At 37.2% G+C, this 26,802-nt stretch overlaps 1 protein-coding gene across 11 annotated transcripts in view; it reads left to right on the forward strand.

The window, feature by feature from the left end:
- The window catches only part of KIAA0586 (KIAA0586 ortholog), a 72,511-nt gene that overhangs the window by 20,341 nt on the left and 25,368 nt on the right, over window positions 1–26,802 (forward strand). For 5 of the 11 annotated variants that reach the window (XR_003398527.1, XM_026849943.1, XM_026849947.1 and 2 more), the window contains exons 16-29: window positions 368–556; window positions 1,469–1,656; window positions 2,879–2,986; window positions 4,173–4,253; window positions 8,804–9,000; window positions 9,202–9,320; window positions 9,906–10,090; window positions 12,557–12,716; window positions 13,307–13,529; window positions 14,073–14,320; window positions 14,794–14,867; window positions 17,671–17,805; window positions 19,416–19,596; window positions 22,580–22,719. Coding sequence is in view for 10 of the 11 variants with exons in the window: in XM_026849943.1 (XP_026705744.1) it covers window positions 368–556; window positions 1,469–1,656; window positions 2,879–2,986; window positions 4,173–4,253; window positions 8,804–9,000; window positions 9,202–9,320; window positions 9,906–10,090; window positions 12,557–12,716; window positions 13,307–13,529; window positions 14,073–14,320; window positions 14,794–14,867; window positions 17,671–17,805; window positions 19,416–19,596; window positions 22,580–22,719 (2,228 nt within the window). In the remaining variant the exon portion in view is untranslated. Of the gene's footprint in view, window positions 1–367; window positions 557–1,468; window positions 1,657–2,878; window positions 2,987–4,172; window positions 4,254–8,803; window positions 9,001–9,201; window positions 9,321–9,905; window positions 10,091–12,556; window positions 12,717–13,306; window positions 13,530–14,072; window positions 14,321–14,793; window positions 14,868–15,785; window positions 16,395–17,670; window positions 17,806–18,759; window positions 18,821–19,415; window positions 19,597–22,579; window positions 22,720–26,802 lie in introns of those variants that run through there. The other 6 variants (XM_026849944.1, XM_026849948.1, XM_026849946.1 and 3 more) reach the window with 5 other exon arrangements.

Raw genomic sequence — 26,802 nt, forward strand, 5'->3', positions numbered from 1 at the left:
GGCTTGCATGCTCTTCCAATGCTGTATTTCAAACCTAAATCATGGGTTTCTTCTTAGCTGCTAAATCATACGTTTCATTCCAACCTGTTATCATCCTTGTTCCCTTTTCTTCATGTTTCTCTGCCTTTATTTGCTAGATTCAGATGCTCAACAGTTGTAATTTTAACTCCTTCAATTGCTGTCAATACCGAGACATCTAACTTAGAACTTTTAAACTATGCCCTTCCTGTGTCCCTCCTTCATTCCCTTCATCCCACAGCAAAAATTTGTAATTGTTTCAGTAGAAGGGTTTAAATTAGTAGAGTGTGTGATATTACTGGGTTTGTGTATGTGTTGATGACACACAGTATATCTGCTCGTGTTTCAGGTACAAAGGTAAAGTCAGCAAGAACACAGACGACTTCTCGCACACAGAAGGTGGTAACCAGCCCTAAGAAACAGCATCCTTTACATGCACTTGCCCAAGAAAACTGGTATCTCTTCAGTCCAAGTCGAGATGCAGCTGCTGTCTGTGGTCCACTTGAAGGCCACCTAATTCCTATGGCTATTCCACTAGGTAGGAGCAAATAACCTGCAGAAGGACTTGAGAAGGTTAATTAATGCTACTTCATGGAAATACAATTTACATCTTCTTAAGTAAGTCAGTGATTTGCCCTGGCCCATGAGATTTGCAGCTGCCCTTCTCATGGGAAATCTACATGAGGGAAGAGTTTAAAATGTTCTGGTTCTCCTCATTCTGCATGCTGGATGTCTGGCAACACCCTGACAGAGCAAATATTTGCTTCGCAATACATACCTTCTTTGGTACAATTTAGATTTCTAGGGTTCTTGTTCTGGCTTAAAGTTTGGTATTCATGTAAGCAGGAACTGAATCATTGGCCCTTGGATTCAACATTTGCAATGTCTACAACCCAACAATTTCAGTAGGATTGTCTCAAACACACTAAATTCATTGTCATAGCTTCTGTATTTTTGGACCTTCAGTAGAACCTTTATATAGACCTTGTTTTGAGAAGGGTTAGTATTATATTGGCAGTTAAAGATCAATAATAATTTAAAAAAGGGTGTGTCAAACAAAAATTTGTGGGATGCTATATTGTGTAATAGTATCTTGAATATGATTAAGAAAATGTGAGGTGGGGGGAAGCATGAGAATGGGAAACACAGTGTCGTTATTCTCATTTTCAGCAGTAGGTGTCACCATAGTCAAGAAAAGTGAGTAATTTTTTAAAATGGCAGTATTGAGTTTACGGTTTCTGCTGGGAAAGCCTTAAAAGTACCTGATGAAGCACTCTACTTTAGCTAGTGTTAATAAGGAACTTTTAAATTGCACCATAATTGCACATGAGGTCGCAGCCTGTTTCTGTCTGTGAAACACAGACACCCAGAATTTAATTTTAATTAATTTATTGATATACTGACTTTGGAGATTTATATAAATCTTTAATTATTTTTAAACTGTCCTTAGGTCAAACCCAAATTAATGACATCTCACTGCAGCCTGCTGAAGTAGTTATAGGTAAACCACACCCTGTTACAGTTACAACCTCCATTCCTCAAGTGCCACCAAAACCACCAGTTGAGATAAAAAAACCAAATGTAGCTGTAATAGAGATGAGATCAGAGAAGAAGGATCCACCTCAACTATCCGTGCAGGTACGTGTCAAGAGTGGTGATTATTTGTTTATTTTAATGAAAGCTAGCTAAAGACAGTCTCATCCATCAGTAACTTACTTTGACATCAGGGGATGGTTTTCAGTAAGCATTAGAAACCTGTAGAATGGAAGGACCAAGAAGTTGTCATGCTATGCTAATATTTTTATTCCTATTTTAACAATTATCTCTATTATTTGACCCAAATAGGAAACTGTTTCTTCTCTAAGTCACCTATGCAGGGTGTTTGTAAAATAGTTCTATGTAATTTTTTTTTTTTTTTTTTAAATGAGATTTTTGAGCCAAAACAAACTTGGAGTAAAAAAGCATTAATAGAAATGTCAGTTTTCTTGGATAACTGCTTTGGCCGTTATGATTTCTGTTTCAAGCATGATAGTCAACCCAAGGAATTCACTCCTGAATAGTCAACCATTGCAGTCTTTACCTAGTGGGTTGTTGGGTTTTTTTTAAATTTTTACATGAGTCTGTTGTCAAGGAAGTTAATGTTTCTTACATGTTCATTATTTTGGATTCAAATTGTTGAGAATGTACACACTCCTACACACACCTTGCAGATACAAATGATTAATGGAGCTCAAAGTTAAATACTGGTAGAGCAGTATGTGGTTTGTTCCCTTGCTGTATTCCACCCACATGCATTTTGCTTTTATTTCACCCAGTTCTTAAACATTTAAGGTGATTTTTTTCCACCCCTCCAAAGAATTAAGCAAGCATTTAAATCTTTGTTCTTAAAAAAATCCACAACACATTTTGATGCTGTAATGGACATGCCTTTATCACAAACTATATTGTAATACTATTATCCCTTTATTTTACTATACCAGATCACAACATGAAGCCAATAACCAGCCTACACAGTGGCTTGTAGGCCAACATAATGTAAATGAATTGCAAATCAAACACACATCTGCTATATAAATAGTTATATTCACCTTTTGTCACATAAAAGGCATAATATCAAGGAGTTGGAGAAGAGGAGAGATCAGGCACTGCAAGAAAAGAAGTGAATATTTCCAGGGTTAGTTTTTATAAGTTACAGTATTTTGTTTTTCAGCATCAAGTTGTTATCAGACACAAGTATGAGAAAATGAAGCCACTGAAGTTTAGTGGTTCAGTAGCAAGTGGAAGAGAGAACCTAAAACGTTCAATGATAGCACCTGAGCTAATGCATTGATTTTCAGATTGGTTCTTTTTTCTGTCCTAGGTGTTACCCAATGTAGATATTGACAGTATTTCAAGTGACAGTGTGAGTGTAAACCACGTGCTTCCAGGCTCTGAACCTGCTCTTTCTCCTGTCCATGCTTTAATACAGGTATTGATGAGTCTAAATGTCTGTGAATTCAAAATTGTTAACAAAGAAAATGTTAAATTACTACAAAGTTATCTCATTATCTTGTTTTAGAGAAGTTAGTTACAGGAAAAATGGAGGCACTATTCTGAAGAATTGATGATTTATTTGTTTAAGAAAATTTAAAAGTGCAGCAAGACACTGTTTTTCCAAGATTAAATAATCGCCATAGCAAAACTCTAAGAAAACCAGCATTTCTCTGTCCTTTTAAGAGCTGTGATCCCTTTTTGGCCATGTCTGTCTTATTTATATGGCTTCAGTGTTCTGACATGAAGAGTAAGGATGTTCTTCATTCCTCTGTCTGCTCCTTGGCTGTACTTAAGTGATTAGTGGCATGTATGTGTAGCCTGTTTGCTGGTAGCCTGATGTGTGTGGAGCTGGCCAGTCTACTCTATTCTCTTTCCATATAACTTTTCAGAAGCATTTTTAATCTAATCTAGGCAGTAATGAAGGTTTTTGTGCAACTGAAAGGTTATTTGCTGCGTTCTGAATGGTAAGGTTGTAAAATAGGGCACATGTTTGCAGGATGGCATATTGTTTCTTCCAGTGGACTTCTGTTTTGTGCTTTGCACAGACTGGACAGCGTGAGGGCACGGTGATGCAGTGGTTAGTTGTGTACAATTATTGTAGCTCCTATTTTCCCTGTGTGTTGGCTGCTATTCTGACTTGAGGAGTTAGGTTCTCCAGACTCCTGTGGTGAAGGTATTCACTGAATAAGAGACTGGACTAAAATAGTGATTATTATTTGAAAATGATATTATTAAATAATATTGTAAAAATAATCCATAAGTAAATCACTTAACAAATGTCTAGACTCTTGTGTGTTATGTTTTACAATATTCTGTCTTACTGTTTTCTTTAAGAAGAGTTACAGGTATTGCCCTAGAACTCTTGATGTTGAGATACTCTATTAGCTTTGGTAGCAGCAAGTTTTAGTTGTCAGCATACCAGAAAAAAGTTCTAATAATCTCTCTTAATGATATGCAAAGAAATTCCTCATAACTTTTAAGGTGGGTAAAGCATTTTTTGTGGATTCAGGCTATTGACAGTGAGTGGTGATTTAATTGCATTCTTGTCATGAAATTTTTTTGCTGATGCATTTTTTTCCTCCAATATGAAATACTTAACGATTTCAATCTATCTTTATAAGACTCCAGGAGATATACATAGTGAGGAAGAAGACATGGAGTTTCCAGGAAATAATTTCATTGGTGTCACTGATGTCATGCAGGTAACTATATTGAAATTGTGTCCTTTCCTTTTAAACGTTTTTATATTTGTTTTATATTATTCTGTCATAACCAAAAAACACGACGTAGAAGATTAGTTTGCTTTACTAGCAACTTTTAAAATACACATTGTGAGCAATAGCAAGTGGTTTACAGTGCTATAAAAATATTAGAAATATTAGCAATTTTTAGTTTCAAAATTACCTTATGTTACTGGAGAGGAGGAGTTACATCTATTTGGACAACTTTTCTTCTGTTTTCACAAAAATGCTTTATTTCATAAAAATAAGTAGGAAAGGTATTTAAGAAATTGGTTTATGAACTAGCTAAACAAAAAGCTGCACTGTTAAATTTTTGTATATGTGAATAATAGTTATTCATATTTTCTTTTTTCATTTTTCTCCTGGATTGCGTTTATCTTTTATTTTTGGCAATGGGATCTACTTTAACCACAATACCAAAAAAATGTTCCAAGTGAAACATATGTTTGGCCTATGACCATACAGACAATATGCTTAAAAATGTGCAAGGCAAACACAACATGGAAGCATAAAATCAACCTCTGTAGTGGCAGGGGTGTTTAAGACATCAAAAGAAAGCAAAGTTATTGTTATAAAAGAGGCTTTGGATTAATGAAAAAAATGTGCATAAAAATACAGGAAAATAACTTGTTGTCTTTCCCACACCCTTTTTATTGTGAAAACTTAATTCTGTTAGAAATGAAGAGGATAAGTATTTGTGTGAAATATCTCCTTTTGCTTTTTTCCTTTTCTTTTTTTTTCTTTTCCTTTTTTCTTCTTTTTTTTTTTTTTTTTTTTTTTTTTTTTTTTTTTTTTTTTTTTTTTTTTTCCTTTTTTTCCTTTTCTCCTGCACAGATCAGCGCTCAGACAGCACCGATGTGCTGATCATGTTCCCCTCTCTAGCAGTTCAGGATGGAGGTCTGGGATGTACGTGTGCCTGTGTGTGTGTGCATGTATGTACCCATGCATACACACACACAGTGTGGATCCCTCCAGTATCTGGTGTTAGACACTCAGTCTACCCAGTAACTGGCCCTGGGTCCTTGCCCTCCCCAGCTCTGGCACCTGGATGTGCAATCCCCTGAAAGCCTCCTGCTCAGGAAAATAGTTGGAAATGGCACTTAGTGAGGAGACAGGACAGCCTGCACTGATCAGGCATGGGGCAAGGCCAGGCAAGCACGCTCACCAGCCATTTTTGTCTCCTTACCCCTCTATTTTCCCACACCTGTACCTCTCCAAACCACCTTGGTCCTCCCCTTTCTACACCTCTGGTTCCTCCCCATAACCACATTAGAAAGTGTTGTACCATCCCCAAATACTTTTCCCTGCATCTCATAAGAAGTTATCATGTCATCACCTCATCCAAATGCACCTGCCCAGCCTTAAGAAAGGTGCTGTGGAGGGTCCCTCCGTGGGGTCACCTTGCTGGGCTTCACTCCTGGACTCTGGGGCTGAGCCCTCTCCTGTGACAGCCCTGGGAGCAGCCACATTGGGGTGCTCTGTTGCTGTATTAGGTTGTTCTCCCACCTCTTGTTGTTCCTCTGTGCTTCTTTGTGTGTGTGTGGAGACAAATGTTTTGTCACATAATCTAACAGTTTTAACAGTTTTGAGGACTAATGCAGTGTGCCACAACTTGTAGAACACAAGCCCTGCTGTGGGAAGAGGTGATGTGCCTTGTTCTCCCGTTGCAACTTTGCTGTCTAGTGTTTAAAGACCCAGAGCTCCACCTTGAATTAAGGTGCTCTTATTTCACAGTAAGAAAATCCACCTGTAGAATAAAGCAGAAAAAACTGTTACAGCTTTGATTTTATGTACTTCTTTTGGATCAGTTGCACCTACAACAAAGTAGGTTCCAACTTCTGCACAGGTTTCATAAAGCCAGCTCTTGCATGGACCCTGCCTTATTCCAGCGTGAGAAACTTGCTCAGCTGACATGAGCCCAGAACAGACTCTCAGACTCATTTGAGTCTACTTTTCAGCTCTTATGAGCAGCCACATCCTGCAGTACATTTAGCAAACTTACTAGGATTTAAGATTAAATACACTTTTTGCTCGGTCTGAAGATGCCCTAATTGCAAGGTGGGGACTCGTTTCTCAGAATGTTTGCTTCCATTTTGAATGCCACTGCAAAATATATAACCTGCAGAGATCAGAGTAAATGCATTTTTCTTAACCCTGGTTTCCCATAGATGCTTTTGAGGGCAGTGATTTTTTTACATGTTAACTCTTCAGACAAAAGATCACAGATACCACCTGCAATGCAGCCTGACCTTGCTTGTGAAAATTGCCTTAGAAATCTGTCAAGAAGAAATCCATCCATTTTGGATGGCTTTAATAAAAGACTATGCATGTGTATGTTTGTTAATGGAACAAATTATTCTATACCACCTAATAATTTCAAACTTTTTTTTTAATTATCTGAATGTAATTTGGGAAATAGAATTTTGGCTTGATACTTTATTATAAAGTACAGTGATTAATATTCCAATCATATCTGAAAGACTTTCTAATTTATACCATATTTTGATTGGGAGTCATGATAGATATTTTCAACAGTCTCCAGGGAGGTAAAATGCAGAATTGAGTGCAGATAACTCAGGATTGGTCTACAAGGTGATATATGTACAAGTTCAAACTGTATAATTAAGTACTGACTATTATATTATTTTTTTATTTCAGCAGAGATAATATATCATCTCAAAATGAATATAATTTTCTTTTCAGTTGTGCACTATTAAATATAAAATATTTTTGCACATAGTTTAGAAATGCTGAACTGCAAGCGTTTGTCAGTTACTAAATGTATATATGATATATATACGTGGTTTATTTAATCCAGATGTTTGTATTTTGCATACTTTCAGAAAAGATTATATTAAATAGGCTACATCAAAGAAAATTTATGGAGTAATGCAGTCAGAAGAAAATACATAATGAAACACTGGACAAAGACATCTTTACATTTGCTGTCAGAATGAATAATGGTTACGAATACATATATCCTAACAGAATGAACTGCTTATCAGCTTGCAAGGCATCCAGTGCCATTCTGAGTTTAACTTTACTGTCTTATTTCTATATCTAGAATGGTTTAGAGATCTTTATTTGTCGCCCAGATATACATATGCTGGTTTACCTGCTTTGTAAGTTACAGCTTTTCTTTGAAGAATTATTACTGTTTAAAGATCCAGAAAGATCCTGCTCCCCAGTAGCTATTTGATGTCATAAACCATCATAGACCTATCTGACTTTCCAGTTTTAAAATATATGAAGGTAGGAGAGGAGTATTAATGCTGAGTTGGAGAAGGAGACAGAAAAATGTTACTGTCTGTCTTTTTTCCTTCTCTGTTCTTTCTGTGTTTAGTGATTTGTTCTTTTATTCATAGAAAATATGTAGCCATTTCTTTTTATGGGCTAAATGTAAATTTAATTTATATAAGGAAAGGAAGGCTATCTTCTCCTTTCACTGTGTTGGAGATTAAATTTAGTAAATGTAGATTTACAGTAAGCTCTTTTAAGCAACATTGCATACTTCTCACTGGTAATTCACTCAGCTCTTCATCTCTTTCTAGCATGCCAAATTTTCTTCTTAGAGAACCATATTACTATTAGAGACATTTGGTTTTAATATTATGAGTGAAGGGTGCAGGTTCTCATCCATCACGAGACATTTCCAAAGTGTTATATTACGATATGACAGGTTGGTGTCTGCTTTGTACCATTTCTTAAATTTCTACAGTTTCTTAATGCTGTGTATGTGCTCAGGTGGGGGAAAGGAGGGTGGCGTCTTTGGAAACAGTCAAACATTATAATGCTCACTGAATAACTTTCCGTATTTAGAAATATCCCATTAAGGTTAAATCCAAAGTGACTGTGAGGATCTTGTGAGTTGATCACCCAGAAGTACCTTTTAACTTTCAGCAGCTGAAGTTAATGAAAGTGTAAGCATATATGTAACACACATATAAACTATTAATATCTAGCCTTCAGTGCTGGCAGCTTTATTAGAGTTTTGACTGACTACATGCTCGTTAACTTTTGAGAATGTATCTTTTCAGACAGGAGACTAAAGTTAAAATTTTAATTTCCAAGAAAAACCCCAAAACCAAACAAAACCCAATGTGAATCAAAAAACCTAACCCAGAAAGTAACTGTAGAAAATTTCCTAACCTTTTTTGTTTAAAGGAGAAGCATTTCTGGAGTATATATTAAAGAAACCTGACTTAGGTCACAAGTAAATTTCTCAAGTATTAGCATTACCATTGGCTCCCTGCCCTGTGCAGCACAGGCAGGAAATATGAGCCAAATCATGTTTTACTTAACAGTTCCTATAGCTTTATACCTCTACAGATTTATGATTTGCTAAGTTTAGAATTGTATCAATTAAGTACAACATACTAAGAAGGGAGAATGTGGTTTGTGTGCTGTGACACATCTACAAATGTTTCTTAAAGAAAAAAAATCTGACGGTTACCTCAGTGACATTGCCTTCCAGAAACGTACCATAACTTAATTTATTACTTATTTATTAGGATCAGGACACAGAGAGGGATGAAATTCCAGATTTATTTGAACCTCTTCTGGAGCTTAATGGACAGTTTAAAGTTACCTCGCCAAAATACAGTGGTCCTTTGTTTCCTCCAGTGGCTTCTGCTCCTCAGCAGTCCTCTGATATTTTGGATGAACTGATTCAAAGGAGAGAAACTGTAGAAAACAGGTTGATAAATTGGTGAGTGGCAATATAACAAAGTGACGAGATAATATATATGGAAGAAGGAATGACTCCATAAGAATATCTTCCCTTTTGTCTTCTCTCTTCCCTTCTCCTTTTTCCTTTGAACTGCTTTGCATTTTATGTCAAGAATGCTCTTTTGTATACTTTCAGGTGGTTTTGTGTTTGCTGATAGTTAAATGGGTTTTATTTTGCTAGGGTGGAACAAGAAATAATGGCAAAAATTATCAGTGGGATGTACCCAGTTCAGAAAGAAACAGTGCCCAGCGTTAGCACCTCAGAGAGCGAAGACAGTGAGTCTGTAACCTCTGACATTGGTAAGTAGGAGTTATTGTTCTCATCAGCAGATGGATTATCTCAATTTTCAGCTAATTTTAAAAGCGGTGTAGGTAGCTGTTGCCTGAGCGGAAGAGTGGATAATGCTGAACCAGGGAAACAATAAAATGCAAAAGTGTGTGCTTTAATTTATGCTGAGGCAGAGCAAGCATAAGGCCACAGAAATAAATTACCTAAAAAAAGAAGAGCACATAAACCACACCACTATAGAGATCAACTCCTGTTAGTGGCCATCTAAATCAGATTTGGCATTTTGCTATGTCTGTAATGTTTGTTTGCCTTTCTTTTGTTAATAGATACATCAAAACTTACCTCCCTTATAAATGTGTGAGAATGGGAGATAAATACATTTCTCCTGTGATGTCACTGCCCTATGCTGCTGCCGTCTTTTATGATCCTGAATTGCTTCTCTATTGTTGTTTTTTTAATCTGTAAAATAAAAAAACAAAATCACTTTTTGCAAAGGAGGTGTTTAAAAAGTTCATGGAGAATGAGTGGCTACAGTACAGTACATGCATTTTAACAAGTGAGACCTGGATGCGTGCTTTATGTTTATTCATTTTCAGTTGAAATTGCAGGTGGGAGAGGATTTCAGCTCTTTATCAATGCTGGTGTGCCTGTGGACTCAGAAATGATAAGTCATTTCGTAAATGAAGCTCTCAGTGAAACAATTGCAACCATGCTGGGTAACAAGGAGGCTCAGAAAGCAGTTCCTGATACAAATGTTCTTCCAAGTACAATGATTATGATGGTAAGAGTCCTTTTTATTTAAGTTTTCCCACTGAAGTTCTAAGCCGTAATTTCTTTGTGGCATGATGGTTCAACTATGTGCAAGACAAAGATGATTAAAAAAGGACTGATGAACTGAATGTGCATCATTTGCATTTTTTGATTAATTCCTTATTATACCCCAGCAAGCAACAAGATTAAACCAATTTCTCTTTAAAAAAAAAAAAAAATCCTTTGTGCTGCATGCAACATGCTATATTTACTTCAAGGCTGAGCACAAAACTGATTTCTAAGGGAAAGACTTGATACTTAATTTCATGTTGTCAAAAGATAGCTCCATGTTATTTTCAATAAAAATAGCTATGCTATGTTCTCGTGAAGAAATGTGAAGAAACCAGTTTCTTTGCATATGAAGAAAGAGAAGCTGACAGTGATATTATTTTTGGTCTTATGGGCTTGCAGTCATTCTTGAATATCTGTACAAATGAGTATTAATTCTTTCTAAGTTTTGACTTCAGTAGTTTTCAGTAAATGCTTAAATGATTAATAGAGCTTTCTGTAATACAGGATAATTTTCTCTGTTTCCTTTGATAATCAAATGACAGCTGGCTTTTATTTTGATAAAAAACATGGCTGTGCTACAGTCTTGTGTAATGTCTTTGGGAAGAATGTGGAAATTGCTGTATTTAGCAATCTAACTATTCAAAGTCTGTTGAAAGGGATATCAATTCTTCTATTCTGCTACAGTGCGTATAGACTGAAATGCTACCTAGTGCCTGCTGTAAGTAACCAACAGATTATTCTGTAGTCAAAAGTAAACATTTCACTGCTGTAGGCTTAAATACAGCCATCCTGCATTTAAAGAGCTCTTCCCCACTCCATTACAGGTTATGGAGGGTATGATGTTAAGGAGGACTGTTCTTCCTAACTGCTTCTTCTGATGCTTAGAAAATCTTCTGATAACCATTCTACATCTACTAATGGCCCTCTTAAGGCTTCTTGTTTCTGGAGGAGTTTAAACTGAAATGTCCTTAGGCTGAAATGGTTGTTTTCTCCTTACTACATATATTCATTTGCACACTTAAGGAGATTAGGTTTGTCCTTTTTAGCCTTTGTTTGTTTAGGCTAAATAACACAGTTGTCTGTATGTGTACAGACTCTTGCTGATGGGCAACACTTTTATCTTTTCCAATTTAGATTGGTCTTGATCACGGGTAACACTAATATGATAACAGACATTTTAATACAATAATGTGGTATGCAAGATGAGGTTTCCTCGGTGCGTTGTGCTATAGTAGTGATGCTCTCCCACCTTTATCGGAATCTCAGGTAGCTGATGATCTTTTTTAAAAGTCCACGTTTGTGGCTAATAGTTATCCGTTGGATAATTTGGACATTCATAAGTTGTTTTTTTTTCCTTTTTCCATTTCTGCTCAGCTTTTAGTAGAAGGTCCTGAATATGTAGTTTATGCATTCTTGATGTACCCCTTCTTACTGTGGAGTTTCATATCTAGAACTTCAGCTGCCCAGTTATCAAGTTCTTTGGTGTACACAGTGTCATGGAGTTGTGTGTGTGAATTGCCAAATGTGTCAGCATGTTCCACTTCCTGTAAGAATTTTTAATAAAAATCATTCAGTTTGAGGATTTTTTTCTTAAGAAATTATCCTGGAAGTCTTCCTTTAACCACATTATCTTGCTTTCTTTATGAAATGTCAGATAATGGGGCTGGAAAAAACCTGGAAAGGTCCATCCTATTCCTCCATAGAAGGCTAAATGACAACTGTCATACTTGCTTGTCAGACTTCTCTCCATCACAGTCATTTTTTAAGCAACATCACAACTATGTGCTTATTTTAGTGCTTTACTGTCCCGGCTATTTCTTTGGTTTTAATCTTCCCTTTAGCTGATTCTCTTACCATAAAATTATCATACTGAATCAGTTTGATCCATGTCACAAAATGTTTTCTTGCTTAATATTGTATCAAACGTTTAGTAAAATTCATATAATCATGTAATTCATATTTAGACTGGACATTAGGAAGCATTTCTTTACTGAGAGGGTGGTCAAATACTGGAACAGGCTTCCTAGAGAGATGGTCAATACCCCAGGCCTGTCAGTGTTTCAGAGGCGTTTACACAATGCCCTTAACAACATGATTTAACTTTTGGTCAGCCCTGAATTGGTCAGGCAGTTGGACTTGATGATCACTGTAGGTCCCTTCCAACTGCAAGAGTATATTCTATACATAATGGTTTCCAATGTTTAATTTACTGGTTTTTAATTTATTTTGTCCAGGCTTTTAGCCTGATGCAACTTCATGTTTAGATGGAGGAGTTAGATCCATGGAACATGTATCTAAGCAACAACTGTTCCTGTTCCATGATAACCTTCCTTTCTCTTTCTCAGCTATCTCTGGGGATACTTGGAAGATAGGAATTTTGCATTGAGATAATAACTGTGGTTACTTTTTTTTTTTTCCCCCTCAGGAGCCTCTTGTGCCTACTCCATTGCCAACACCCCAGGCCACACCACCACAAACACCACCTTCAGAAAAAGAATTGCCTCCAGTCAAAACTCCAGAGTCTTCTCCATCTCTTACAGAAATGAGTGGGGATGTTCACGAACATGAAAAAATTAAAGAAACAGGTAGTGAAAATAATAATTGAAGTTTAGAAGTAGCAAATATGCTTTAATCTACTGCCTTTAATTTTCTTCTTCAAAGACATGTTATCTCTCAGGATAAATATTCTTGAGGCTATAATTCAAGTGGGAACTCATGTAGTACAAAAATTATGGGCTAATTCATATAAAAAGCAAACATCTTTTATCTGGTAACAGTTTTATTTTCAAACTTAATGCACATTTCTATGGTCTGTGTGATTTCCACCCCTCCCAGCCCCTCCATACTTTTTCACATCAGAAAAATAGCTGTCTTTTTACTCCTTCTTGTGTTTCTAATGTTAATTAAGCCAAATTTACACTCTCCAAGTAAAGCAGCGTAGTTTTTAAAATGAAGAGCAGTCTCCTTTATTAAAGGAAGCAAGCAATTAAGGTTTTATTCTAGCTCCTTCAGATTCCAACACTGCACTTAAAAGAAACTGGTCTTCATCTAGTTTTGTCTCCATAACTACCAAAAGGTATCACAAAAATGACAAGTTCTTAGTAGAACTGTCTAGCTCTCTGTCTGAGATTTACTTCCTGCTTTTCTTTCTGATCTGAAATTTGACTTCACACAGCTGAGATTCCAGCTGCCACTGGTCATGTTGGCACACCTGTGGTTACTCCTGTCAGTACGCCTCCCAGAACAACCACACCAAGCCCTCCTGCCTCAGAACAGGTCTCCACAGCTGCCAAAATGGAAAGTCCAAAGCCTCCAAACCCATGGGATGATGCAGAACTTCCTCTGGAAGAAGAGAAACCCAGTCCTTTTACTGAAGTACCATTCCATCCCAAGGCTGTGTGAGTTGAACGAGCTTCACTGTTTTTTTCATTTCTTAAAATGAATACATATATTCTGTCTACATATATCCTCAAAAAGTCAGTAGAAAGAAACAATTAATGTATATGTCAAGATGCAGTGAGATAAGCCAGGATTCTTTTTTTCAATTGCTTGACTTATATTTTGGAGAAAAATGTGAAATCGGGGCCTTTCTCAGGATTTATCAGTCCTTATTTACTGTCCTGCTGAGTGTTGTACTTAGTAAACTCATATTGTTACACCTGCCGGTAATAAATGTAGTAACAATGAAATATTGTGTTATCAGCACTTTATTTTTTCTGTTACCTCAGTGGGAATACACATAGTAATTTTTAGTTAAAACCGGAAATTAATTAATAATGTTATTTAACCATGTTGATTCCCAGACTATTCTGTAAAATGCTGTGCTCTTTCATTTGAAAAAATACTTGCAAATTAATTTATTTTCAGCATTGATTTAAGACTTTAGTCCATACTGTTCAACACATTTTGATGTATTCATAATGCATATTCTTACATTACAGTGAGATGTCAGTGGCTAATGATGAGGAACCAGAGACCCTGATTTTACCATCTCAGCAGTTGTCAGTGAGGCCTTTCGAATCGCTGCCAAGCAATCCACAGGTTCCATCACCTGTGCCTACAGTTAGTTCTGGGCAGTCCACGCAGGAAAGCAGCCTTACCCTCACTGAAACAGAAACAGAAACTGCAGACAGACCCATCTCAGAAGGGGAGGTACTCTTCAGCTATGGACAGATGCTAGCTTCAAGAGGTAACTATTTGTGAAAATTAGAATGTGGATTCATTTTTTTTCTTTGTAAACTTCTCTTCCAGTCTGCTGAAGTTACATTTCATACCTTTTCTAACAAAACTGCAAACATGAACCTGGTCATTAACTTTCAAGTCATAGTTTTGGATTTAAGAGACCTCATTGCTCTTTTTCTTGCCTCTGAACAAAATGCTTCCGCTTACTAATGAAAAAAGTTTAGATCTGCTCTTTTGTCATAAGATCAGCTTGGAAAATAATTGAGACTGTCTTGCACAAGTACCGTGTAATTATTGAAAGCAAAGTGTAAGAGCAATTTTCATGGAAGCTGGAAATACATCTTTATAATACACATCCGGCAGTAGGAATTTCTGACTTTTACTAAAGCACTGTGTTGCAATTATTAAAGAATGTGGCCTTGGCTTTCTTTCATATAAGTTGCATGTTTTTTGATATTTGTAACTTAAAATATTTTTCAGCCTTAGCAGGAGGACTGTCTCTTCCAAACGTTGCTGAGAGCTTAACCAGTACTTTACGAGATGCCAATGAAATGGTAAGGAAATGCTTCACGAGGACACAGAGTTAGTGTGGTATTCTACCTTGAGCATCTTGATAAATTGGATGTGCTTTAAGCATTTTCACTTACAAACTTTTAAAATCTATGGTTTTAAACTGTGCACTTACAAAGAATGTTAGAATTTCAGAGTTACAAAGAAAAAAACACATTATACAAACTGATTTATGTTTTTTAAAAAAGTTGATTTATATACTTCTGTAGGTGAGAGATAACATATGCATTTTCTTTCTTTATTGTTTTTAGTTTCAAGATATCTTAAACAGAATAGAACATTGTTATGCTCTGAGCTGTTTCAGCTTTGAGCCATTGTTTAATTGCTTGTGTGTTTAAATTATTAAAGTAGATTAGCTGAGTCTGGAGTTAGTTAAAGTTGCTTAAAACTTCAATATAGTTTCTTATCTGATGTCTGCTTTTGTCTGTTGTCCTGGAAGCCTCTTAAGTCAAGGTATTCTCCATTTCCTTTCTCTTTTAACACTTTTCCTCAAATGCCTGGCCTTTCCCTCTTTGACTTTTTGTAATGCCTCTTGGCATATAGGACACAGCTATATATTATTTATGACACATATTTCTATAATATTATATATTATATATATTCTGTCATATAAATTTATATTATATATAAATGATAGTATCAGGTAGAATAATTCTGTGCTTAAACCAAACTGTTTTCTTTATGAAAGAATAAAAAAATTGATACTGACATTGTAATAGTATTGGTTGGAAGGGAACTCCAAAGGGATTTCTAAAATCTTCCTGGGCTGCCTGCACAATGCTGTATGGTTCTTCTGGAAGATGCTCTGATAGTTTAAAATCTGCCTTGAGGATGAAGACCTGCAATCATCAGACCCCTGGTAGTGTTTTGCAGAAAGCCTCCTCTTCCTTTCCGTTGGTCAGGTGCTCTGAAGCAGACCCTGCCCACAACATCCCTGGTGTTTCTTTCCCCTCTGGTCCTGACTCAGACCATCGATGGGCACATGGAGGTCTGTGAATTCAAGGAATGCTTTGACCTGGCACTGAAAATTGGCTGAGCTACGGGGCTGAAAGGGTTGTGGTCAGTGGTGCAAAGTCCAGCTGGAGGCCAGTCGCTAGTGGTGTATGCCAGGGGTCAGTACTAGTGCCAGTGCTGTTTAACATGTTCAATTATGACTTAGATGATGAGACAGACTGCATCATTAACAAGTTTGCAGATGATACAAAACTGTTTGGTACACCAGAGGGTTGTGCCACCATTCAGAGGGACCTCGCCGGGCTGGAGAAATGGGCTGATGCGCATCTCAGTTAAGTTCAGCGAGAAGAAATGTCATGTCCTGCACCCAAGGAGAAGCAACTCCATACACCAGTACATGCTGGGGGCTGATGGGCTGGAAAGCAGCTTTGCAGAAAAGAACCTGGGGATCCTGGTGGAGAGGTTGAACATGGGACAGCAGCCCTTACGGCAAAGAAGGCCACCACCATCCTTTGGTGCATTGAGAAGAGCATTGCTAGGTCAAGGGAGGTGGTCCTTCCTCTTAACTCAGTACTGGTGAGACAGCATTTGAAGTATTGTGTCCAGTTATGGGCTCTCCAGTACAAGAAAGATAAAGATTTACTGGAGTGAGTCCAGCAAAGGACTACAAAAATAATTAAGGGATTGGTGCATCTGTTACACTCAGAGAGCTTCTTGGATCCTTTAGCCTGGAGAAGAGAAAACTTGTGAGGGGGATCTTACTGATGTGTATAAACATCTGGTAGAAAGAAGTAAGGAAGACAGAGCCAGACTGTCCTGAGTGGGACCCAGTGAAAGAGAGGAGGCAGTGGATACAATTTGAAATTCAGGAAATTCCTTTTTAAACATGAGAAATGTTTTTACTCTGGGGGTGGCCAGACATTGGAAAAGGTGCTGTCTTGAGCAATCACATTGAACTAGACAATCTCCAGAGGTCCCTTCCAATCTCAACAATGCAAAGTTTAAATGTCCTAGAGTAGTTGTCTTTTTTTTTTTTTTTTTTTCCCTGCCTATCCTTCCTAAAAAATTCTACCTGTACATGGCCATGCTTCACCTGTGTATACTTTTCCATCTAATATCTGTGATTTCATTCATGTCACAGTTGTGAGACTGCGCCCTGAACTTACAGGTCTTTCTGTCTGTTGTCCAGACTTTGCCATGTGAGTGTATAGGCACCTGAGGAGAATGCCTTCCCTCTTGATCAAGATAGTAAAAGTTCCTTTTGTGGGCTTCCCTTTAGATTCCTCCTCTGTTTGCCACACTTCATCTTTTAAATTCTGGGCTTAAGCCTCTTATCAGGTGAATCTAAATTAAAGTTCCCTTCATCAGCTTAGAAAGCTTACTTGTTAAGATGTTCCTCCTTCTCTTTGTCAGCTGGATTATAACTTTCTAATAGTTCTTTGTGCTCAAACTAGGTATTAAGGTTGAGGAAGCTAAGTTCTTGCTAGTGAGAGCAGCTCTGCAGCCAGATCATTGCTAGCAACCAGTATGTGTGAGGATTTAACTGTTCCCCTGAACTTTGGAGGCCTAAAGGACCTTGTTCTTCTCTAAGTTTTGTGGTCTTAGGTAACAAATAATGACTATGCGTGTCTTTGGGTAGAAGGAGAAAGCAGTGTGTTGGCAGTTTGCTTATTTTTAAATGCCTAGATTTTCATGGCACAAGTTCTCAATGTGGAAATTCTAACAGCTTAAGAGAAAAAAAGCATAATTGTGAACCAAAGTAAGAATGATTCAAGTTCCTACAAAACGCAGTTTTGAATCATGTATTATGTGGATTTTGTTTCTTTATTTTAGGATTATGACCCTCCCAGTGAAGGGCAGGTGGTGAGAAGACTGGACAAAGGCTATCCCAGGGATCCTGTCCTGACTCTTTTAGCCAAATTAAATCAAGCACCTGTTGCTGCACAAGAAGGAATGTACCATTTGGAGGTAACTTAAGAGTCCTTTTCCTTCCAGTACAGTAGTTTTAGTGCTAAAATAGTAGTTTTGTAAGTATGTAAAATACTTCAAGCTTATCCTTCCTGTTGGCTATAGAACAGGTTCATAACTCCATTCCCTGCTGGAAGTGATCCTGCTTCTATTGGCTATGTTCTTGTGTAAAAATTTTTAAAAACACCAAAGGTTAAGTGTTATAAACAAGTTAGCTATGCATAGTATCACATGTACCTAGTTTTCAAGGTGTGTATGTGACTGTTCCAGTGTACTAGATTGGTCCTGTCATTTTGAATACCAGGCAAGTTTTATGTCACTTTGGCAGTATAGTTGGTATTTTTAACAGTGCAAGTTCACTGCACTTAACAGCCATATGAGTGTTTTCAGGAGGTACAGAGGATAACTCAGCAAATGTTTACATGTGCTTTTGCACATGCTGTTGATACTGATCTTGGAACAAAACCTCAAAATACTCAGTTGGCAAGAAAAAAGAGACTAACAGAAAAATTTAACTATCTGCATCACAAAGGACAGAAGTAATTTTTTGTCACACATCTGAGTATTTTCTGTGTGGAAAATAGTTTGAACTCAAGTGTCTATTCTAACTGACATAGCTGGAGAAATGTTTAAAGAAGGTAAACTTTGAAAACTGCAGTATGGTTCATGAAACCTTTATTTACAGAAGATCTTGCTTTTTGTGATTTTATTGGTGCATATGCAGTTTCTTCCTTCTGTCTTGGTCAGTTTAGTCTAGATAATTACTAACTGCACTCACCTCCTTAACTGTTCTTTTGTCTGTCTTTATTTTGCTTAATGAGCTCTGGTGGATGGACTTAGTGAAAAGCTTTCTACAGTGTCAGCTTTGAGTCTGACTGTAATTGTAGTGACATTTTCTCATCAGCACCGCCAATTACAGATGCATCTCTAATTTGCTTTTTCCCTTTCCCATAGTCACGGACCACTCAGTCTGTCCGTACCAGACACTAATAAACAGCTGCCAGGTTCTGGCAAGGTGTGCAAGCATACCTCCTCATTTATAAGAGAAAGAATATTCTCCCAAATGTTACTTATATTGCCTTAGAATGACACTGTGCACATGTGTGTAAGTTTATTCAACCTGTTTTCCGGCGTAGAAGCAAACTGTTTATTCTCTGCAGCTTTGAAAGTCAGAATCCAGGAACCATCCCTATTTTAAGTGCCATCCAAACCTATATTGATTCTATAAAATAGAATCAATAGCTTTTAGATGCATATAATGTGACAAGGTCAGGCAGTCAACAGTGGCTATATGTGTAACATTAAAGAATTCATGTGCTAAAAATATAACTTAGGTCCTGATCTTGTTGGGATACCACTAAGAAAATAAGTAATGTTGTTTGGCTGTAAATGATGCTTTTCTGTCCAGTACTGATAAATGTAGATCTTAATTTCAGACCCAGTTAGATGATGCCTACTCATTTTCAGTGTTCTTTATTCAGTGCTAATAGTACAGACTTAGGTTTATGTATGACTTAAGGGTTAATGTACTTAGATAACAATGTCTGGTTTTGGAAGAAATACATTGGGTTTTTTTACACCTGCTGTTCTGATGTGGCTGTTCTATGTAGGATTCTGATGATAGCGTTGGGGAGCTCAGTGAAGGTCAGAGGCCGAGGCTGACCAGAGCAGCAGAGAGAATCCTGATGGGACATTCAGTCTATATGGACCATCCAACTGCTCGGCCTTCCGAGAACAGGCCACACCGGGCTTTCCGTTCTCCATCGCCAGGGCAGCTTGCCCAAATTGGAGGTACTATTTCTTCTCTGTGATATTTATGTGGACTCTGAGGATTTTCTGTAACAGTATCTGAAATAATTTCAGAGAATATGTTCAAAATCCAAACCAAAAAATCTACAGGCAATTGCTGCAATGAAATTAGTAGCATTTCTTTTCTGAGAACTGGATTTAACTAAAGCCTTGTCTTCACTCTCCTTTGTCTGCACTATTCTACAATTTGAACAAAAATCATGCAAGTATCCACTTGCCTATACCAAACTTGACTGGTAAAGTAGGTATTTTATCATTTTATTCAAATTCAGTTCTCAAATGCTCAGTTCGGCCATTCTGAAGTTGGTTTCCATAGGATGGGTATTAACACCAGCAGTTCAAGCTACTTCTCTCTGTCCCCTTACACAGCACTCCTCCTTATTGGTTTTTAATCTCTCCCATCAAAGTGATACTGCAGTGTGTCATAACTGGTAATGTATTTTTAGCTTCCTATATGCCTGTAACAATATGGAAATGTTTTTCTCCCAGATGGGTAGCTGAGGCTTTTACAAAGTAGTGCAGGAATAAGGTGCTGAGTAAAACAGGAAAATTAATTTATTTCTTTTCAGTTTAAGTGCTGTAACTAATGGTCCATCCTTCTTCTCCCTTATTTTTCATCCCAGTTTTTCTCTACTGTTACATGAAAAAGTAATTCTATACTTGCTTAGTTAAACTGCTGCAAGCGTGTAGAAACTCTTTGTTTTGTTGACTGTGGTTTTAAATATGATTAAACAAATAATTATTAAACTGTTACCACACAAATGTGGCTGCAGTGATTCATCAATAGTTTTGTAAACTAAAGCAGTCAAACAGCTGGTTTTCTGTCCTTTTAATTTGCATTTATAAATTTGACAAGAGAATCATATGTCATATTATCAAGCCTTGACCAGTAGGAAGTGGACTGAAATTAAATGTTTTCAACATGTGGCAAAAATAATCTCAGAGAAATAAAAGTATTTGCTTAGTTTTGAGCTGGTTACAGAGAGTAAGCTTTTTAAGCTGGCTGTTACCTAATGTTTTGGACCAGCTACATCACTGTGAGCCTTGAGAATATGTTCTGGTACGTTATATCTTATCAAACTTTTACTTGAAAGTAGTTTGTTGAATGTTGTTTGGAGGTCAATGACATTAGGGTCCCTAGCATAAGACATTTCTCCAAGTCACTTGTTTAACAGTGTATTGTTAAGGGACAGTCAGCATTAAGAACTGTGATGTAGGAATAAATGGGTGGTCTGGATCAATCTGCACTAAGTCTCTAACAGTGCTTGAGATCATATAAAGAGTTACATTAATGGGAGAATCTGTCTACTAGGGTTATTTCCTTCTTACCCTGGCTGTCCATAGCTGTATCTGACATAACAATTTTGTATCTCCTCTGTATCTATTTCTTAAATTTATTCAGTTCATCTGTCCTGTAAATAGCGCTTTTCAAAACCAATTCCTGCATGTAATGATAATCTAAAAGCAATGTATTTCTCTTGTAATTTTTTATGCTCATCTTTCTAAATCTTGTAGTATTTTTTCTGTTGTAGCATTTTTTTGAGAGGAGGCAAGTGCCGTGGAGTAACTACAATAGGGGAATGCCCTGTGCTTTTACATAATCTGTATTAATCCCAGGCAGTTCTGTTGCATTCTGATGACTTTGAACTTGGCTTCCCTCCCTCCCCACCTCTGAACACACAACTCAGTATTCATTGATGTTGCTAAGGAAATAACATTGTAGAAAAGCTAGGATCTCCTTTCAAGACAAGTGTTTTCATACCAGGGAGCAATAGAAAACCTTGTTTCCAGGTCCTTTTGCTAGTGAAGTCAACACTGAATAGGAAACAATCTGTTCTTGAGGTGGAGGGTGGAAGGAATGATCTGTGATTGTTTCCACTTTTCTTCCAAAAATCTTTTTTTATCTGTCCACTGGTACGTGAGATTGCATGTCCTCCAGTCTATTGCAAGTCAGGACTAGGAGCTATTATTTCCTGATAGCCACAACAGTTACGATGAGGTCCATCATTTTATTTGATAATTATTGTTAGGGGTAAAATTACATAATTGTTACACCAGCAGGTGTGAAAGTCCACGTATTTCAGAGTGTATATCTCTATACATATAACCTTGCAGTGGGTACTCAGTTTCTCTGTCAGAATGAGTCACTCGCAGATATATCTGTAAGGATTCTGGGGTTTGTGTGACCAGTTTTTATTTGTATCACGGAAACATGATGTCTGTTTATATGATGGAGCAGGTGTTCCTCACGCAGGTATATAACAGCATCTTGATGATCAGTCTTTCATTTATAAATCCTTGCTTTCAGCGCTTAAAGTCTATAAAAACCAACATGCAAATGAAATGTGGCACATGTCTTAAAGAGAACAATAATTACAGTTAATTAAGCAATGATTATAGTTAATTAGGCTTAAAATTCATTCTTTGGCTCTGTATGATAGCAGAAGGCTAAAGTTAGTTCATGTCAGTACATTTTTCATAAAGATGCTTTACATGCTTGCAGGCTGCAAAAGCGTGATAAATGCTGGATTATATAGCAAATTATCCCTTTAAAAAGACTATATACAGGTTTCTTTTCATTCATACAATAGTGAAACATTTTCATGAAGAAGCTTTTCCAATCTCTTTCCAATATGTGTGATAAAGCTCATTAAGCATATAATGCTATGATGAACTATACAGCTTTGAAGCTATCATAAATGCTTGCCACGTTACAAATCTACAGATGATAAAGCTGATTTATTTTTTTCAATTTCCACAGACAAGTATTTCTTATTTCTTTTTTCCCCACAAGAACAATTTAAGGGATATACAATGAGCCATCTAAGGATGAAATAATTCTCTTTAATGTCGCATGTCCCATTGTTGAATCTTGAAAGACTCCACATCCTGCCACATGAGTTGACCAGGAGGTTATTTCTCCAGCTCATGAGGAAATTTTATTCTCTTTATTTTTCTCTCTCAGCAGAAATTCTTGGAGATGCAGATACAAGTCGTGGTCCAATGCTTATGGCTGAACTGGAATTGCAACCAGTTTCAAATCCTGTTCTGCAAGCAGCCCAACCAAACTACAGAGTCATGTCTCTCTCAGAGGATCTGTCCCAGGTAAACTCAAAGGATCTTTTCTGTAACTAGTCAGAAAGTGCAAACTGAAACCTAGGAAAATAAATTTTCCTCTTCCACTGTGGTGACTGACATCACAGAACCACTGTGTTTAAAGTGACACATTCAGCTGAGAAACTAAAGTTAAAAGTACATGTGTGTAATAAAAATGATTGCGTTTACTGTGATGACATTCTTACGATACGCTTTCTGTTAGGCTCAGACCTTCACTTTTACCTTTTCTCACTTCCTCACAGCTTCACTGGCCTCACAGGATCTAATACTATACATATTCAGTTCAGATGGGACATTCCAGTGTTTTAGGGGCACCACGTTTTAAATACAGAAGAACAATGTGTTGGATATATAGAGAGGAAGCAACAATAGAGGTTTGGCCTCATGAATTGTAACTCACTGATTCAGCATTTCAGGAGCTTCAGTTGCCCTAGTAGGGACAGGATTAGAATGGCAGCAACAGTGATGTACCTCAGAAAACTTGGAGGTGGAGGAAGATTCTATTGATCTCTGCTTGAAACCTACAGAGTTAATCTGTTGCTGCTTTATTAGTATGTGCTGTTACCTAGAGATGATGGTTTCTTGCTAACTAAAGATAAATTCAAACAGCAAGTAGCAAAAGCTAAAAGTGAGGTGTCAGACTGCTCTTTAGTATGTTAAGCTTCACAGCGTGTTTGAAAGTAATAATATACTTACCATGATTGCTGTGTTCATGGATACATTCTGTCCTTCCCTGATGCTCTATATTACAAATAACCTGAAGTATCTTATACTGACCTGTCTTTGGTTTTATGGTTTTGAGCCTTGATGTGTATCGTGCCATTGGTGTCTGAGCAGTTTTAAATATGTCATGTGAAGTGCTGTATTGCATCTTCAAAGAGGGTTTTAAGTGTTACAGCTCCTTCACTTTGAGATCTCCAGAACATATTGTTTCTTGGAATGATTCTTCACAGGCAAGACTGAATTCTGTTAAACTGCTGTGTCTGTTAGGGTGAAGCTCATATCCTTGTTACAGTTTCACTAGCCAGAAGTAAAAGGGACAGAGAGGGTAAAACATGTTGCCATCTTTTAGCACTGTTAACTGTGGTAAAGAACACAGTGATACCTGCATCTCATGCTCTGGAGAATTAGCTGATGGGGTTAGGACTGATTTTTGTTTGCCTAGGTACAGGCAAAGGGTAATGTACCATGAGTAAGATTAGCCATGTACATGGTCTTATCTATGCAAGAAATGTAAGGTGATCAGACATAATATCTTTCATAGAAAATATACAGATAGTTATATATTATTGTATCTTTAATACACAGATAGTTATATATTATCTTATCTTTATAAACTTTTTCTTGCATCTGAATCCTTAACGTGGGTTTCTTTGCCTGCTGGCATGGAAAACTCACCCTCCCTCCAAACCAACCAACTAAACCCTGAAACTTTGTTTATATGGTTTTGTTTGTTTTGGGTTTTTTCTAAAAAAAAAAAATATATATATATATCTCTTCCTGTATTTGGGTGTTCCTGATGTAAGACTCTAAATCACTGTTTCTCACAGGCTAGCTTTTTAGCTTTGCTATGACGTGACCATCCTGTAAGTGATAACTACAGTAAACATCTATCCTGGATGGGGCAAAGCCATGCTCCAAAAGATTCTCTACTAGATCTGTACATCCTCTTGGGGGGGAGGAATCCCTTTGCCAGATGATTTGAAAGGTTTTTTTGACAGCATCTGTCTACCATATAACAACGATGAATCTTTCCCCTAGTTTCAGTTAGGGATGGCATCTGCGTTCAGATCTACATCTGGATCTGCTTTGTCACCTGCCTGTAGGAAACAGATTTTCTGGTACCATAATATCAGCTAAGAAAGCGAGATATACTCAGGCTTCCAGAATGATTTATTCTATACAATGTTTCAGGTGATTTTAAGAACTTTAAAGTTCTGGAAAGGTTTCCTCCCAAGTTAGTCACTGACTCACATCAGTTGTTTCACGTCTTGTTTTTCATCTCTAGAGAGTGTTTGCCTTCATTGAAATGAAATGAAACGACTATCAGTTACCTGCCAAGCAAGAAGATGAATCTATTTAGGGGCAAAGCTAGGCTTTTCGTGGTGTTTGCTGAAAGACCTGAGAAAATACACGGTATTTCAGATGGTGTCCAACTGGGTCTTGGGTTTGGTAGAGCTTTGGTTCTGATGTAACTGAACAGTCCTCCTGGACGTTAGGGTTTGTTATGGCAAAGCTTGAGGTTTTTTAGTTTTGTTTTGGTTTTTTATCTGTCTGAACAGGATCCTCATTTCAGGGAGGTTGTGGGCAGTGATGTGGAGGTGCCATATGCGTACCACATGTTTGCTGCTTGGCACCAGTGTGTAGATCAGATTTTGACCAACAGAAAGAGCATTGTTTTTTCATGTAGGGCAGGAGCAAATGCCTTTTAGTCATGAAGAATGAAGTCTGTGTGGTCACTCACTCCAAAACAAATGGCTTAAGTCATACAGGAATTTCCTTATCTACCCAAATTCCTTGGCTGCTCCTCCATTTCTGGCATTGGGTTTTTTTTGAAATTTATATATGCTTTTAGCCACTGTTAGACAGAATGCCAGAATACGTGCATCTTCAGTTTGACCCCTTCTGTCCATTCTTGTGCAACAATACAGGAATTGACTGTTATTTGTGGTCTAAGAACCAAGAGAATGACTAGGAGGAACCTGGGCACTTCCTATACTAGATAAATCATTTTGATCATGACAGGGACATGAACATTGAAGTCATATTTGTGTAGCTAAACATTTCAAATATGGTAAATCTAAATCATTTGAAGTCCCAAATGCATTGTTAAAATCTTAGAAAATCAGTTAGTTGCAAAATATTTCCATAATATTCTTAGGAGTGTTTTTATACAATCAACATTTTTTAACTGGGATTGTCACTTTGGTATTCTCATTAGCTTTCATTTTTAGTATTTCAAAAGACTTTTTTTAATCCTCAGGAATGCATAATTGTAGGTTACGAATCTGTGTTATCTCTCGACTTCTGTTTCCACCTCAGTTCAGTTTAAATTGGTTTTTGGTTTGTCATATTAAAAATCCAAAACAAAACGAAAAAATACTTCAAATAGACTCATGAGTATACTGTTATGCTGCTTACATTTAATGTTCTGTAACACTGGTGGCCTTTGATCTCATTTCCATATGAGACCTTCCTGCATTCAGAAAATCACCTCAAGTCTTTATTATCTTGTCAGCTTTAAGTGATGAACAGAGTTGGTCAGCACTGTGTTGTGTAGAGGTGCCCAAGTTTGTGCCAATGCTAACTGGTCTATCCATGCACATAGTGCCTTGTGGAGATGCCAGCTTGATCTCAGATGCATGTATATTCGCTTTTGTCAGCTTACGCTTGTCAGTGTGCTGGTGAGGTTGTGTTGGTGCTTGTTAGAGATAACCTGCTATCTACCAGTGTAGCCCTCTCTATGCTTTGTTTATGCTTTGCAGCCACTGGGGAAAAGACAGTGACTGAAATTTAGCTATTTTTGCCTCCTGATTTTTGCAACACTGGTTTGTTTGTTAAGTACATGAGAAGCAATATCATTACTGTTTAGACTTCCTATATTGCAGGAGGCAGTTGTTAGCTGAAAAAATTGGAAGCCCTGATTATGTAGTTGGCACCATGCTTATTGTTTGCCAGACATAAAAATTTTCTTCTTTTCATCTATATTTTTGGCTCTTTGTTTCACTTGTGGCCTCTGCAAAATGCCATTGGTACTTTGTCATCAGGTGTTCAAGAGATTAACGGTGCCATTGCTTCTCAGGGCATATAATTTTTCCCAGAAGTCATACAGCAATCCTGTCCATAGGCTCCAAATTCTGTGTGATATGCAAACATCTATGATCTTTCTCACGTTCTGCCTTCTGTAAGAATCTTCATTAAAAAAAATTATATTCATCTATGGAATCAACAGAATAACTGATGAAATAAAATTTGACTATTGTAGAGAGTGCTTAAGTCTTCTAGGACTCCATGACTCTGTTTTGCACTTCTCATATTTCCTGTCTACATGTAGTGGAATGTCCTTGGGCC

Source organism: Athene cunicularia (genome assembly GCF_003259725.1).
Source record: "Athene cunicularia isolate RWA chromosome 5 unlocalized genomic scaffold, athCun1 chr5_part1, whole genome shotgun sequence".
Taxonomy (NCBI): Eukaryota; Metazoa; Chordata; class Aves; order Strigiformes; family Strigidae; genus Athene; species Athene cunicularia.